The sequence below is a fragment of the Bison bison genome, unplaced genomic scaffold (assembly GCF_000754665.1).
Source record: "Bison bison bison isolate TAMUID 2011002044 unplaced genomic scaffold, Bison_UMD1.0 scf7180017864516, whole genome shotgun sequence".
Lineage (NCBI taxonomy): Eukaryota > Metazoa > Chordata > Mammalia > Artiodactyla > Bovidae > Bison > Bison bison.
Window position 1 is genome coordinate 9947702 of NW_011495069.1, and position 12406 is coordinate 9960107.

Genomic DNA, 12406 nt, shown 5'->3' on the forward strand with positions numbered 1-12406 from the left:
TTTTCTGAATGTTGAGCTTTAAGCCAACTTTTTCACTCTCCACTTGCACTTTCATCAAGAGGCTTTTTAGTTCCTCTTTACTTTCTGCCATAAGGGTGGTGTCATCTGCATAGCTGAGGTTATTGATATCTCTCCTGGCAATCTTGATTCCAGCTTATGTTTCTTCCAGTCCAGCGTTTCTCATGATGTACTCTGCATAGAAGTTAAATAAGCAGGGTGACAATATACAGCCTTGATGTACTCCTTTTCCTATTTGGAACCAGTCTGTTGTTCCATGTCCAGTTCTAACTGTTGCTTCCTGACCTGCATACAGGTTTCTCAAGAGGCAGGTCAGGTGGTCTGGTATTCCCATCTCTTTCAGAGTTTTCCACAGTTTATTGTGATCCACACAGTCAAAGGCTTTGGCATAGTCAATAAAGCAGAAATAGATGTTTTTCTGGAACTCTCTTGCTTTTTCCATGATCCAGTGGATGTTGGCAATTTGATCTCTGGTTCCTCTGCCCTTTCTAAAACCAGCTTGAACATCAGGAAGTTCACGGTTCACATATTGCTGAAGCCTGGCTTGGAGAATTTTGAGCATTACTTTACTAGCGTGTGAGATGAGTGCAATTGTGTGGTAGTTTGAGCATTCTTTGGCATTGCCTTTCTTTGGGATTGGAATGAAAACTGAGAGAGTCTAATGTGACATAAAAAATATAGTTATTGGAATTAGCCCTGGATTTGAATTCTGGTTTTTATGGACTTCCCTGGTGGCTCAGGCGGTAAAGCATCTGTCTACAACTCGGGAGACCTGGGTTCGATCCCTGGGTTGGGAAGATTCCCTTGGAGAAGGAAATTGCAATCCACTCCAGTACTATTGCCTGGAAAATCCCATGGACAGAGGAGCCTGGTAGGCTACAGTCCATGGGGTCACAAAGACACGACTGAGGGACTTCGCTTTCACTTTTATGACACTGCTTAAAACCATTGGTGGCTTCCCATTTCATTCAAATTGGAAGGCCTTGCTCCAGTTTACAGGGTCCTATGTATTCTGGCTCCCCTCCTCTCTCATCTCTCTCTAGTCACATTGGCCCCCTGTTTCTCCATCACAGCAAGTGCTCTTGCCTTGGGGACTTTGTGCTTCATGCTCTCTGCTGGAAAGCTTCTCCCCCAGATATTTTCATGGTTTGATCTTTCACTTCCTTTAGGTCTCTCCTCTGTGTCACCTTATCAGACAGGTCATCTTTGACTACCTCCTGTAAACTACTATCTTCTCCCTACCCTGTTATTCTGGCCCTTACCTGATTTTGTTTTTCTTTATAGCACTTACCACTACCTGATACATGCTTATTATCTCTTCTCCTAAAAAGGAAAGCTTCTTGAGAACAATATCTTCTAGAGCACATATCTGTAGAATAGGTATTCTAAATGAAGGAATGAGTTTTGCAACAGCGTGAGCCTCAGTGTACCCACCTGTAATAATGCTTATCTAAGTAGATAAGGGGCTTCCCTGGTGGGACAGAAGGTAAAGAATCTGCCTGCAGTGCGGGAGACCAGGATTCAATCCCTGGGTTGGGAAGATCCCCTGGAGAGGGGAATGGTAACCCACTCCAGTATTCTTGCCTGGAGAATCCCATGGACAGAGGAACCTAGCAGGCTATGGTCCATGGGGTTGCAAAGAGTTGGACACGACTGAGCAACTAGCACAACAGTAAGATAATGCTTATCCGGAGTGAAGGAAAAGCACTCTTCTGCTGTTTCCTCCACTCTCAATACTTCTGACACCAGGTGTGTGGGTTTACCACACACCAGTGGTCAGTTTCTGTGGACTTAAGTGGGGTGTCCTACAATTTAATTCAATTCTGACACTACCTGGAGTTAGCATCAGATTCCACAAATTAAGGGCTTAGTCCCACAAGGCTCCCCCGACCCCACCCCCTTCAGATGCCAATTGTAAGTGTAGTTCTTGTCTGTCTTTCTGACCAGTGAGCTGTATTGGAGGTGCTCCCATGAGCCCCTCTTCAGGTTCAGCTCGTTTGCTAGTCCAGCTCACATAACTCAGGAAAACATTCACTTACTGGTTTATTATAGTGAAAGAAAGTGAAGTCGTTCAGTCGTGTCTGACTCTTTGCGACCCCGTGTACTGTAACCTGCTAGGCTCCTCTGTCCATGGGATTCTCCAGGCAAGAATACTGGAGTGGGCTGCCATTGCCTTCTCCAGGGGATCTTCCCGACTCAGGGATTGAACCCGGGTCTCCCGCATTGCAGGCAGACGCTTTACCCTCTGACCCACCAGGGACTGGTTTATTATAAAAGGACATAATTCAGGAGCAGCCAGATAGAAGAGATTCCTAGAACAAGGTATGTAGGAAGAGCTCAAAATATCTATACTCTCTATGGGCACTGACACCCTCCCTGCATCTGTGTGTGGTCACCAGTCTGTGCTTGTGTGTGTGTGGTCACTCAGTCGTGTCTGATTCTTTGCGACCCCATGGACTGTGCCAGGCTCCTCTGTCCATGGGATTTCTGAGGCAAGAATACTGGAGTGGGTTGACATGCCCTCCTCCAGGGGATCTTCCTGACCCAGGGATCGGACCTGTGTCTCTTGAGTCTCCTGCATTGGCAGGTGAGTTCTTTACCACTGAACTACCTGGGGAGTCCACCAATCTGGAAGCTCATCAAATCTAGTTCAAGAATTTATAGAGTTTAATCTGTACTTCCTCTCTCTACCCCCAGTTTCCCTTCTCAGAGGTTGGTGGGTGGAACTGAAATTTCCAACCTGCTAATTACTTGGTCTTTCCGATGACAAACCCTGCCCACCCTAAGGCTGTCAGGGCTTAGGTCACCTCAATAGGTAAACTCTGTATGCTCCAAAGGAGCCCTTTATGAATAACAAAGGACACTCCTATCACTCAGGAAATTCCAAGGCTTTTAGGAACTCTGCCAGGAACTGAGGACAAAGACCAAATATACTTTTTATTGTACCACATCAACGGAGAAGGCCCTGGCACCCCACTCCAGTACTCTTGCCTGGAAACTCCCATGGATGGAGGAGCCCTCAAGGCTGCAGTCCATGGGGTCACTAAGAGTCGAACACGACTGAGTGACTTCACTTTGACTTTTCACTTTCATGCATTGGAGAAGGAAGTGGCAACCCACTCCAGTGTTCTTGCCTGGAGAATCCCAGGGACAGGGGAGCCTGGTGGGCTGCCGTCTATGGGGTCGCACAGAGTCGGACACAACTGAAGTGACTTAGCAGCAGCATACCACATCAAGTACATAGCCCAGTGTCTGGCACATGGTGAACGCTCTGTAGATGCTAATGTCTGTCCTCTTTCTTAAATTATTTGTTTGGCCAGTCAGTTGATAGCTTTGGTTCTGATTCCCATTAGACTTAGGTAAGAAGGACATTATACATCTTAGTGATGAAAAATGGTTATTTATATCTTACATAATGCTTTTTTAGCAGAATGCAATCTTCTATAGTGCTTTACATTTTCCTGTGGAACCATTAAGCTAAAAAACCCTCATTTAATAGAATAGTTATATTTTAGGAAAGTTTGTCAAAAGGCAACTTTTTAATCATGTGAAACCTATATTTCTGTTATAAAATTGGAGTTATATTTTGCTTAAAAGATGGTCTTAAGATAAGATCATGATTTGAAGTGTTACACACATATATATTCTTGACTGTGGAAACTTTTGCTTTGTAACACCCATTATGGCGCAGTGATCTGGGCTAAGGATGTTGACCTAAAACAGAAACTGCCAGATATTTCTCCAGCAAAGACAGGTTTATTCAGAGTTACCAGAGAGTTGCAGTTTGGGGTCTGCAATCAGGGCAGGCCAAGTACAAGCCCCCTCCTAGCAAGGGAAGGGTAAAGAAAGTTGGGAAGAATACAGCAAACCCAGAGTCCAGGGCTTCTCACTGGCTTAGAGGCGTCTTCCTGCTGGGCTCTGCTGTCTGGTAGGTGTGAGAGCTCCCCCTTGGGATCTCCCAACTCTATTTAATTGAGGTTTCCGTTTGTTAATTTTTTGCAGGAGAAATAACTCCTAGACGCTGTTAAGGGCTAGGTTGTTCAGTTTCCCTTAGGTGTAGAGTCACTCAGCAATCACCTAGAAGATTTTGGCTAATAATTATTTCTTAACAGACTTAGAAGCTATTAACACATCTGTGTTTCTGTAAGGTACTGGTCCTTACTAAGCTTGCCTTTTTACTACTCTTGGTGACCAAATTAAGGTCAGTATTATGACTGTGACCCCCAAATTTTTTATTTAAGAAGTACCCTATCATAAGGAACAATCAATTTTTAAAATTTAAAATTCTAATAAGTGGTTTCATTTTTATTGGACATTAAAGCCTTGTATATAATCTGTTCCTATAATAGATACAAATTGTTACAGTAAGCATTGGTTTCGTCATCTTCTTCCCCTAAGCCAGTCATTTAGCAGTCTGGTGTTTCACAAGTGGAACTGGATTAAACCTGAGAGGGTAGAAGAGCCCTCACAAAGGAACTGTCTTTTGGCCAGAGGAGCCCTGTACCTATTGTGATATATTATCTCTTGAAGTCCTGGTGAAACTTGGAGATAATTATGTTCCACTGGACACAAAGTATTTTGTTATTGTGTTCTGTATTCCAGTTTCTTGCAATAGAAGACACTTGTGAAGTTTCTCAGTCATGTGCAACTCTTTGCAATCCCATGGACTATAGCCTACCAGGCTCTTCTGTCCGTGGAATTTTCCAGGCAAGAGTACTGGAGTGGGTTGCCATTTCCTTCTCCAGGGGATCTTCCTGACCTGGGGATCGAACCCAGGCCTTCCGGATTGTGGGCAGACGCTTTACCCTCTGAGCCACCAGGGAAGCCCTATAGAAGACAGTGAATGCTTTTAAAATGCAAGCACGCAAACAAACAAAAAACAAACATACAATAAAATTTCAAGCTCAATAAATGAATGAAGCTCCCCCATCTTCTCTGCCAACAGAAAAAGAAAATAGAAAGTAGGACATAGGAAATCAGGGGCTCTATTCCTGTTGTAGAAGTCAGTGAGTGACAAGGTGTTCAGATTCCCAGCCAGACTATTTCTGACTATCAGTTCCTCCGGAACTCTGCTTTCCTAGTCCAGGACTAGGGCCTTAAACATCTAGGATTCAAATATGACCATTCCTGATCTTAGCACAATATCTTGGTAGAGTAATCTGAACAAAGCGATGTACTATTTGTCTACAGACAGCATAATTAAAAGAACATAGGCATTGGAGTATGATGTCCCTGGGGTTGAATTTTTTGCCCTACTTCTTTTTGTGTGTGTGCTTACATAAGATATTTAACTTCTCTAAATCTGTTTCCTCATCTGCAAAATGAACATACATCTACTTCAGACTGTTGCTATGAAAATGAATAAGATTATGTATACAAAGCTCCTAATATAGTACTTGGCACATAGAAGTGCTCAATTAGTGGTAACTTATTATCAATAATAAATGTACATTGTCTTTCCAAAAATGTTTGCTGTAGAAAATTATTTTGTATTCATGAATTTAAATGTTTATTGTTGTGAATTGATACTTGGTATCAAGGCCATTCCAAAAGAGACAAACATTTTAACCAGTGCCACTGGAAATCTGGTAGAATGTGGAAGTTCTTTGGGAGTGACGAAAACCACCACCTTCTGCTTAGTGGCATAGTTACTCTCTAGGAGAAAGGTAGATCTCACAGGTAGATTTAGAAGAGAATAGTTTAGAAGATCAAGACCAGGGTCTTGATCATAGCATGCTTTCTATTAGTTGTACATTCTTATTCAGGATATGGGGAGAGACCAGTGATCTGAGAATTAGGGTGCTTGTTTTTTTAAAAAATTTTTCTTGGAGTATAATTGATTTACAATGTTGTATTAGTTTTAGGTGTACAGCACAGTGAATCAGATTTTCCCTTATAGACCATTGCAGGGTATTGAGTAGAGTTCCATGTGCTCTACAATAGGTCCTTATTAGGTATCTACTTTATATATAGTAGTATGTATATATCAATCTCAAGTCTCCCATTTATCCCTTTCCCTCTCCCCACGGTGCTTGTGATGAATGTATTTTTCTTTTTAATAAATTTTTATTTCCTCCTCTCCCCAGCCGCTCAGATAAAGAACTTGATGAGCCAACTAGGAACTAAGCAGGATTCAAGCAAGCTACAGGAAAATCTGTGAGTAGCTTCCTAACAAGTTTGGGATTTGTGAGGGCCTTTTGGGGACACACTTAATGCTCTTGCTGCTTGGCGGCTTAGGTTTCAGGCCTGTGAGGTCAGCACAAGAGGCAGTGGGACATGAGGTCACAGCTGGATCTAGAAGAGGAGCAACAAAATACATTAATGGGTTGTGATCTCCCTTGCCTCTCAGAGTCCTTGGACTCTGCTTTTCTTCCTCCCTTGGACAGCTTAGCAGAACAATTTAGGGAAGTAGAGGGGGAATCCCTACGACTCTTAAACTGCATTCTCCCTACAGGAGCTTCCTTGTTGGCACAGGCCTCCTGATGATCTACAGTGCTTGTCTAATCTGTTGGATTTCCAACTGTATATAATATTAAAGAAGTGTATTCAGAATGGCCCGAGGAGAGAAGAGTGGAATAGATTCTTTTTATTATGTCCTTCTTGACTCTATTTCTGCTGTTAGAAGTTCTAGTTTCCATCTTTAACACTATTTTTGTTTCCTGTCCTGGGAAGTGAGAGAATGACTTACTGTTAGTACTTTGAGCTTTTTTGATGGAGACGTGAGGTAGCTGTTGGTATGTTAGTACTGTCCATGATGCTCAAGCTTTGGATTGACTCTTTTTGGGGGCTTTTGATTTTTATTTTGTTATTGTTATTTTTTTTGCTGTACCATATGGCTGGTTGGATCTTAGTTCACCAAGCAGGGATTGAACCAGTGCCCTCTTCGGTGGAAGAGGGGACCACTGAACCACCAGGAAATTCCCATTTTTGTTTTTTGGTTTTTTGATTCCCTCTTGGTTTTGACTCTCATGGTTTTTTAAATTTTTTTGGTTTTGCTTTTTTTTTTCCCTTCTACCTTGGAGACCCCTTTGCAGTGAAAAAATATTAGTAATCAGTAGTGTGGTTTCTCTGTCCTCCCTTAAAACCGTTGCAGAAATGGCCAGATAGTAGAAGAAACCATGACTGAAAGGAATCTTTTTTGTATTTCCAGTACCTTTCAATCCCACACATTTTTCCCTCTTTAATTTCCTTTCCCCTCTGCTCCTTACTTTTTTTTTTTTTTTTTTAAACACAGTATAGGGCTTCTTTGTTTTGGAGAAAAGAGCCAGAAAGTCAAGCATAAAGCATAGGTAGGGAGCCAAGGGTAAAGCTGAAAAAGCACCAGCTTTAAGCACAAACGTGGGAGTTGATCTTTGGAGGTTGTTCCCTAGGGTAGAAGCTCTGCTTCTAATGCACATTTCATCCAACCCCCAGGGCGTGGATTCTGTCACTAGTCAGTGGCCTGTGACAGACAGTAACCATGCGGAACTCTTGGGCGAATGAGCGTGAGAATTTTCAGAGAGAGTTCAGCGTGTTAAAACTATTAGATTGAGGTGTGGGGGCAGCTGCTTTTGTATTTCTATCAGAACTGCTGAGAATGCTTTTCTTTTCTCCCCAAAGAATTAAAATACCTAATCAGCAGTTTTCATTGAGGTAGGTTCTTTCTACTCGGTAATGTGAAGACAACTTGAAGTGAGTTTGACTAGGTGGTACTTCTGGAATTCTGTTGTGAACCTGAGCATCTGGGAACATCCTTCAGGTGCCCTTTCATTCCCTGCATCATGAGACACTCTGAGAACAGACTGATGCTAACAGCTCTCAAGAAGTGAGAATATCCTAAAACACATCTTTTCTCTCTTAGGCAACAGTTACAACACTCTACAAATCAGCTTGCCAAGGAAACAAATGAATTACTGAAGGAACTGGGGTCCTTGCCCCTTCCTTTATCTACTTCAGAACAGGTTGGTATTTTCTGGGGTTTTTATTTATTTTGAATAAGAAAAATATTGGTTTTTTTGGAGAGGCGGTATGTGAAACAAACTTGGCCTTCAAACTGAACCTCAGTTTCCTTATCCATAAAATAGATAAGTGTCTACTGTGACAACAGAAAGAATGCAGCTACCAGATCTTGGAAGGTATTAGTAGCTGCTGTGATAATTAGCAATAATATATTAGTAAAATGGGTTTAACTGAAGAAGAATCTCGGTGTTTGCATCTTGTTGGGATTTGATTAGCAGCTTTATGCTTTCTGGCTTGATTCTAGTTTGCTTGTATCCAGTGTCTATAAATTTCAAGCAAATGTCTTTTTTTACTTTGCAGTCACTTTCATGTCACATTTTTGTAGGTTTCCAGTTAAGGAAATGCTCTGAGAAATAGATTTCTCTGCTCAAGTCGTTTTCTTCAGTGGCCATTTAAATCCTGTAGAGACACAGTTTCTGTTGGAATTCATTGTTCCCTTGATTTGCCATGCCTTTCCTTCACTTGTTCTTGAAGTCAAATGTGTTCCCTCCGTTGTAGTTTGACTTTTTAACCTACCGTTCGTGGTCTGCCTCACATCCTATCTCTTCCAGGACAAAAATCTTCTCTATCTTAGACTATTGTGATTTTATTTTGCTTTAGTTTCTATGCCGTTCATGGGAGCACTTAACTTACGTTGTTTTTTATTAGTGAATTCTTTAAATGATGATATTTCGTCTCTGATGGCTGTAAAGATGAAGCCTACCACTTCCCCTTCCTGGGTTGTCTGTGAATTGTAATTGTTGGAACATAATATACTTTTAGTGTATTGTGATCGCCATTTAAAAGAAATGAAAGAATAGAAATATCAGAGTGTGTAACCATGTAATTAAGGGAAGTACTGTTACATGAAACTTTTTTGTTTCACACATATGTGTATATACGATGCTAGATCAAGATGTCACATTTTTATTCTGGATCTCCATTAAAAAAGCTTGAAAATCGTCAGTTTAACTCAATCCTGACAAGGCGTTTAATGAAGTATGTGTTCAGTCTTTGGATTCTTGGCATCCCCTCGCACAAAAGACCAGAACCCAAACTAGGTGCTTTGTCATCGCGCTGCAAAGTAGTAACCTTAGCATAGCCGCCCTTTGACTCTGCCTGTGTGCTGTTTGTGTTGGTTGTTTCTCATACTGGACCAGTTCCCCTTGTCATTCATTCTTTCAAACTGTTCCCAAATCAACCCCTTTCCTCTCCCAGCTGTACACATAGGGAATACACTCTTGTAGATAGTTTTAGCAGTAAAAAAAGGGAATCTAAGAGTCTGATGTCAACAGAATGTGCTGTAGTCCACAGGGTCTCAAAGAGTCAGACATGACTGAGCAACTGAATAACAGCAAAGTGTTAAATAGTAGCCTAAGCAACATAGAAAGTTCAATCTCCTTTAAAAAAAAAATCTAATGTATTCCAAAATCAAATAGAAATTATTTTTGGATTATGCATCTTCTTGTTTCCTTCCATTATCTTGGATCATTCAGTTCGGTTCAGTTGCTCAGTCGTGTCCAGCTCTTTGTGACCCCATGGACTGCAGCTTGCCAGGCCTCCCTGTCCATCATCAACATCCAGAGTTTACTGAAACTCATGTCCATTGAGTCAGTAATGCCATCCAACCATCTCATCCTCTGTGGTCCCCTTCTCCCGCCTTCAGTCTCTCCCAGCCTCAGGGTCTTTCCCAGTGAGTCAGCTGTTCGCATCAGGTGGCCAAAGTATTGGAGTTGCAGCTTCAGCATCAGTCCTTCCAATGAATATTCAGGACTGATTTCCTTTAGGATGGACTGGTTGGATCTCCTTGCAGTCCAAGGGACTCTAAAGAGTCTTCTCCAACACCATAGAGCAAAAGAATCAATTCTTCGGCGCTCAGCTTTCTTTATAGTCCAACTCTCACATCCATACATGACCACTGGAAAAACCATAGCCTTGACCAGATGGACCTTTGTTGGCAAAGTTTGGATCATTAAGAACATAAATCCACAGAGGTATTATTTCTGGTGAAATATGAATCCTGGATTCCTTTCCTCCTATTGTGCTGAATATTCTTTTCCTTTTCAGTTGTTTCTTTATCTAATTAATCTTAGCCCTGTCACTCATCTTTTTGCTACTGCACTATCAAAACATACATCGTACTTTCACATTTCTTTCATACTTATGCACTATTATCAGTGATCTTCTAATTGCCAAATCCAGTGGGGTTTTTCTGCGTTTTTATTCATCTCTCTTTGTTTTATTTGATCCTCCTGTTCATCCTGTCTTTACTGAAACTTCCTTTTTCTTCCCATGATTTCCATAGTAAAGACGACAAAGTAGTTTTCATGTCTCCCGACTCTGGTGACCCCTTTCTGGTCTTTTGTCTCTCTTACCCCAGGTTGAGTCTCAGCTTCTCTGACTCTGTGTCTTCCTAGAAGTGGGTGTGCCCCAAGGCACAACCAGTGATCCTCTAATTTTGTTATTTTATGCTTTCTCCCCCAGGAGTCTTTTCTACTTTTATGAGCTTCCTGTGACTTTTATGACTGTGGTCCCCAAATCTTTTTCCGTCCCTCGCCCCTGCACCTCTGAGTACTTGGCCCATATCGCTAATTCCTGCTCTGACATCTCTTCTTTGATACGCTAATAAATCCCTTCTGTTTCACCCAAACCCCTCACTAAGCTGACTGACAGTACTTACTGTCATAAAAAAAAGTTTGTGCCTTTTGACCTAATATTTCCACTCATGCAAATGTTCCAAGTTCTAAGGGAAAAAAAACCAGCTATGCACTCTGGAGCCAGGTTTCCTGGATTTAAATTCTACCCCTGCCATTTACTATATGATCCTAGGCAAATTGCTTAACCTCTGTGTGCCTCATTTTCCAGATCTGTCAAATAGGTACTTTAATAGTATAGGTTGATATATGGATTAAATGAGTTATTATATAAAGTAGTTATAACAATATGATATGTGATAAGCACTGTATAAATATTAGCTGTTACAATAGGCCTTACTTTAGCTTTATTTATTTGTAATAGTTAAAAATAGAACAATCTAGAAGGAATGCTTACATAAAATTCACTAGATCAACTTAATGGAGTATTATGTAGCAAAGCCTTCCTCAGTGATCAATGCAAAGAAATAGAGGAAAACAACAGAATGGGAAAGACTAGAGATCTCTTCAAGAAAATTAGAGATACCAAGGGAACATTTCATGCAAAGATGGGTTCAATAAAGGACAGAAATGGTATGGACCTAACAGAAGCAGAAGATATTAAGAAAAGGTGGCAAGAATACACAGAAGAACTGTACAAAAAAGATCTTCACGACCAAGATAATCACAGTGGTGTGATCACTCATCTAGAGCCAGACATCCTGGAATGTGAAGTCAAGTGGGCCTTAGAAAGCATCACTATGAACAAAACTAGTGGAGGTGATGGAATTCAGTTGAGCTATTCCAAATCCTGAAAGATGATGCTGTGAAAGTGCTGCATTCAATATGCCAGCAAATTTGGAAAACTCAGCAGTGGCCACAGGACTGGAAAAGGTCAGTTTTCATTCCAATCCCAAAGAAAGGCAATGCCAAAGAATGCTCAAACTACCACACAATTGCACTCATCTCACATGCTAGTGAAGTAATGCTCAAAATTCTCCAAGCCAGGCTTCAGCAATATGTGAACCGTGAACTTCCTGATGTTCAAGCTGGTTTTAGACAAGTCAGAGGAACCAGAGATCAAATTGCCAACAACCGCTGGATCATGGAAAAAGCAAGAGAGTTCCAGAAAAACATCTATTTCTGCTTTATTGACTATGCCAAAGCCTTTGACTATGTGGATCACAATAAACTGTGGAAAACTCTGAAAGAGATGGGAATACCAGACCACCTGACCTGCTTCTTGAGAAATCTGTATGCAGGTCAGGAAGCAATAGTTAGAACTGGACATGGAACAACAGACTGGTTCCAAATAGGAAAAGGAGTACGTCAAGGCTGTATATTATCACCCTGCTTATTTAACTTATATGCAGAGTACATCATGAGAAACGCTGGACTGGAAGAAACACAAGCTGGAATCAAGATTGCCAGGGTGTATATTATCACCCTGCTTATTTAACTTCTATGCAGACTACATCATGAGAAATGCTGGACTGGAAGAAACACAAGCTGGAATCAAGATTGCCAGGAGAGATATCAATAACCTCAGATATGCAGATGACACCACCCTTATGGCAGAAAGTAAAGAGGAACTCAAAAGCCTCTTGATGAAAGTGCAAGTGGAGAGTGAAAAAGTTGGCTTAAAGCTCAACATTCAGAAAACTAAGATCATGGCATCCGGTCCCATCACTTCCTGGGAAATAGATGGGGAAACAGTGGAAACAGTGTCAGACTTTATTTTTCTGGGCTCCAAAATCACTGCAGATGGTGACTGCAGC

General features: G+C 41.4%; 1 protein-coding gene across 1 annotated transcript in view; it reads left to right on the plus strand.

Moving 5' to 3' along the window:
• Window positions 1-12406, plus strand: part of STX12 (syntaxin 12) — a 36115-nt gene that overhangs the window by 8856 nt on the left and 14853 nt on the right. Inside the window, exons 2-3 of the mRNA XM_010830146.1 lie at window positions 6105-6174; window positions 7859-7958. Coding sequence (XP_010828448.1) covers window positions 6105-6174; window positions 7859-7958 — 170 coding nt within the window. The remainder of the gene's footprint in view (window positions 1-6104; window positions 6175-7858; window positions 7959-12406) is intronic.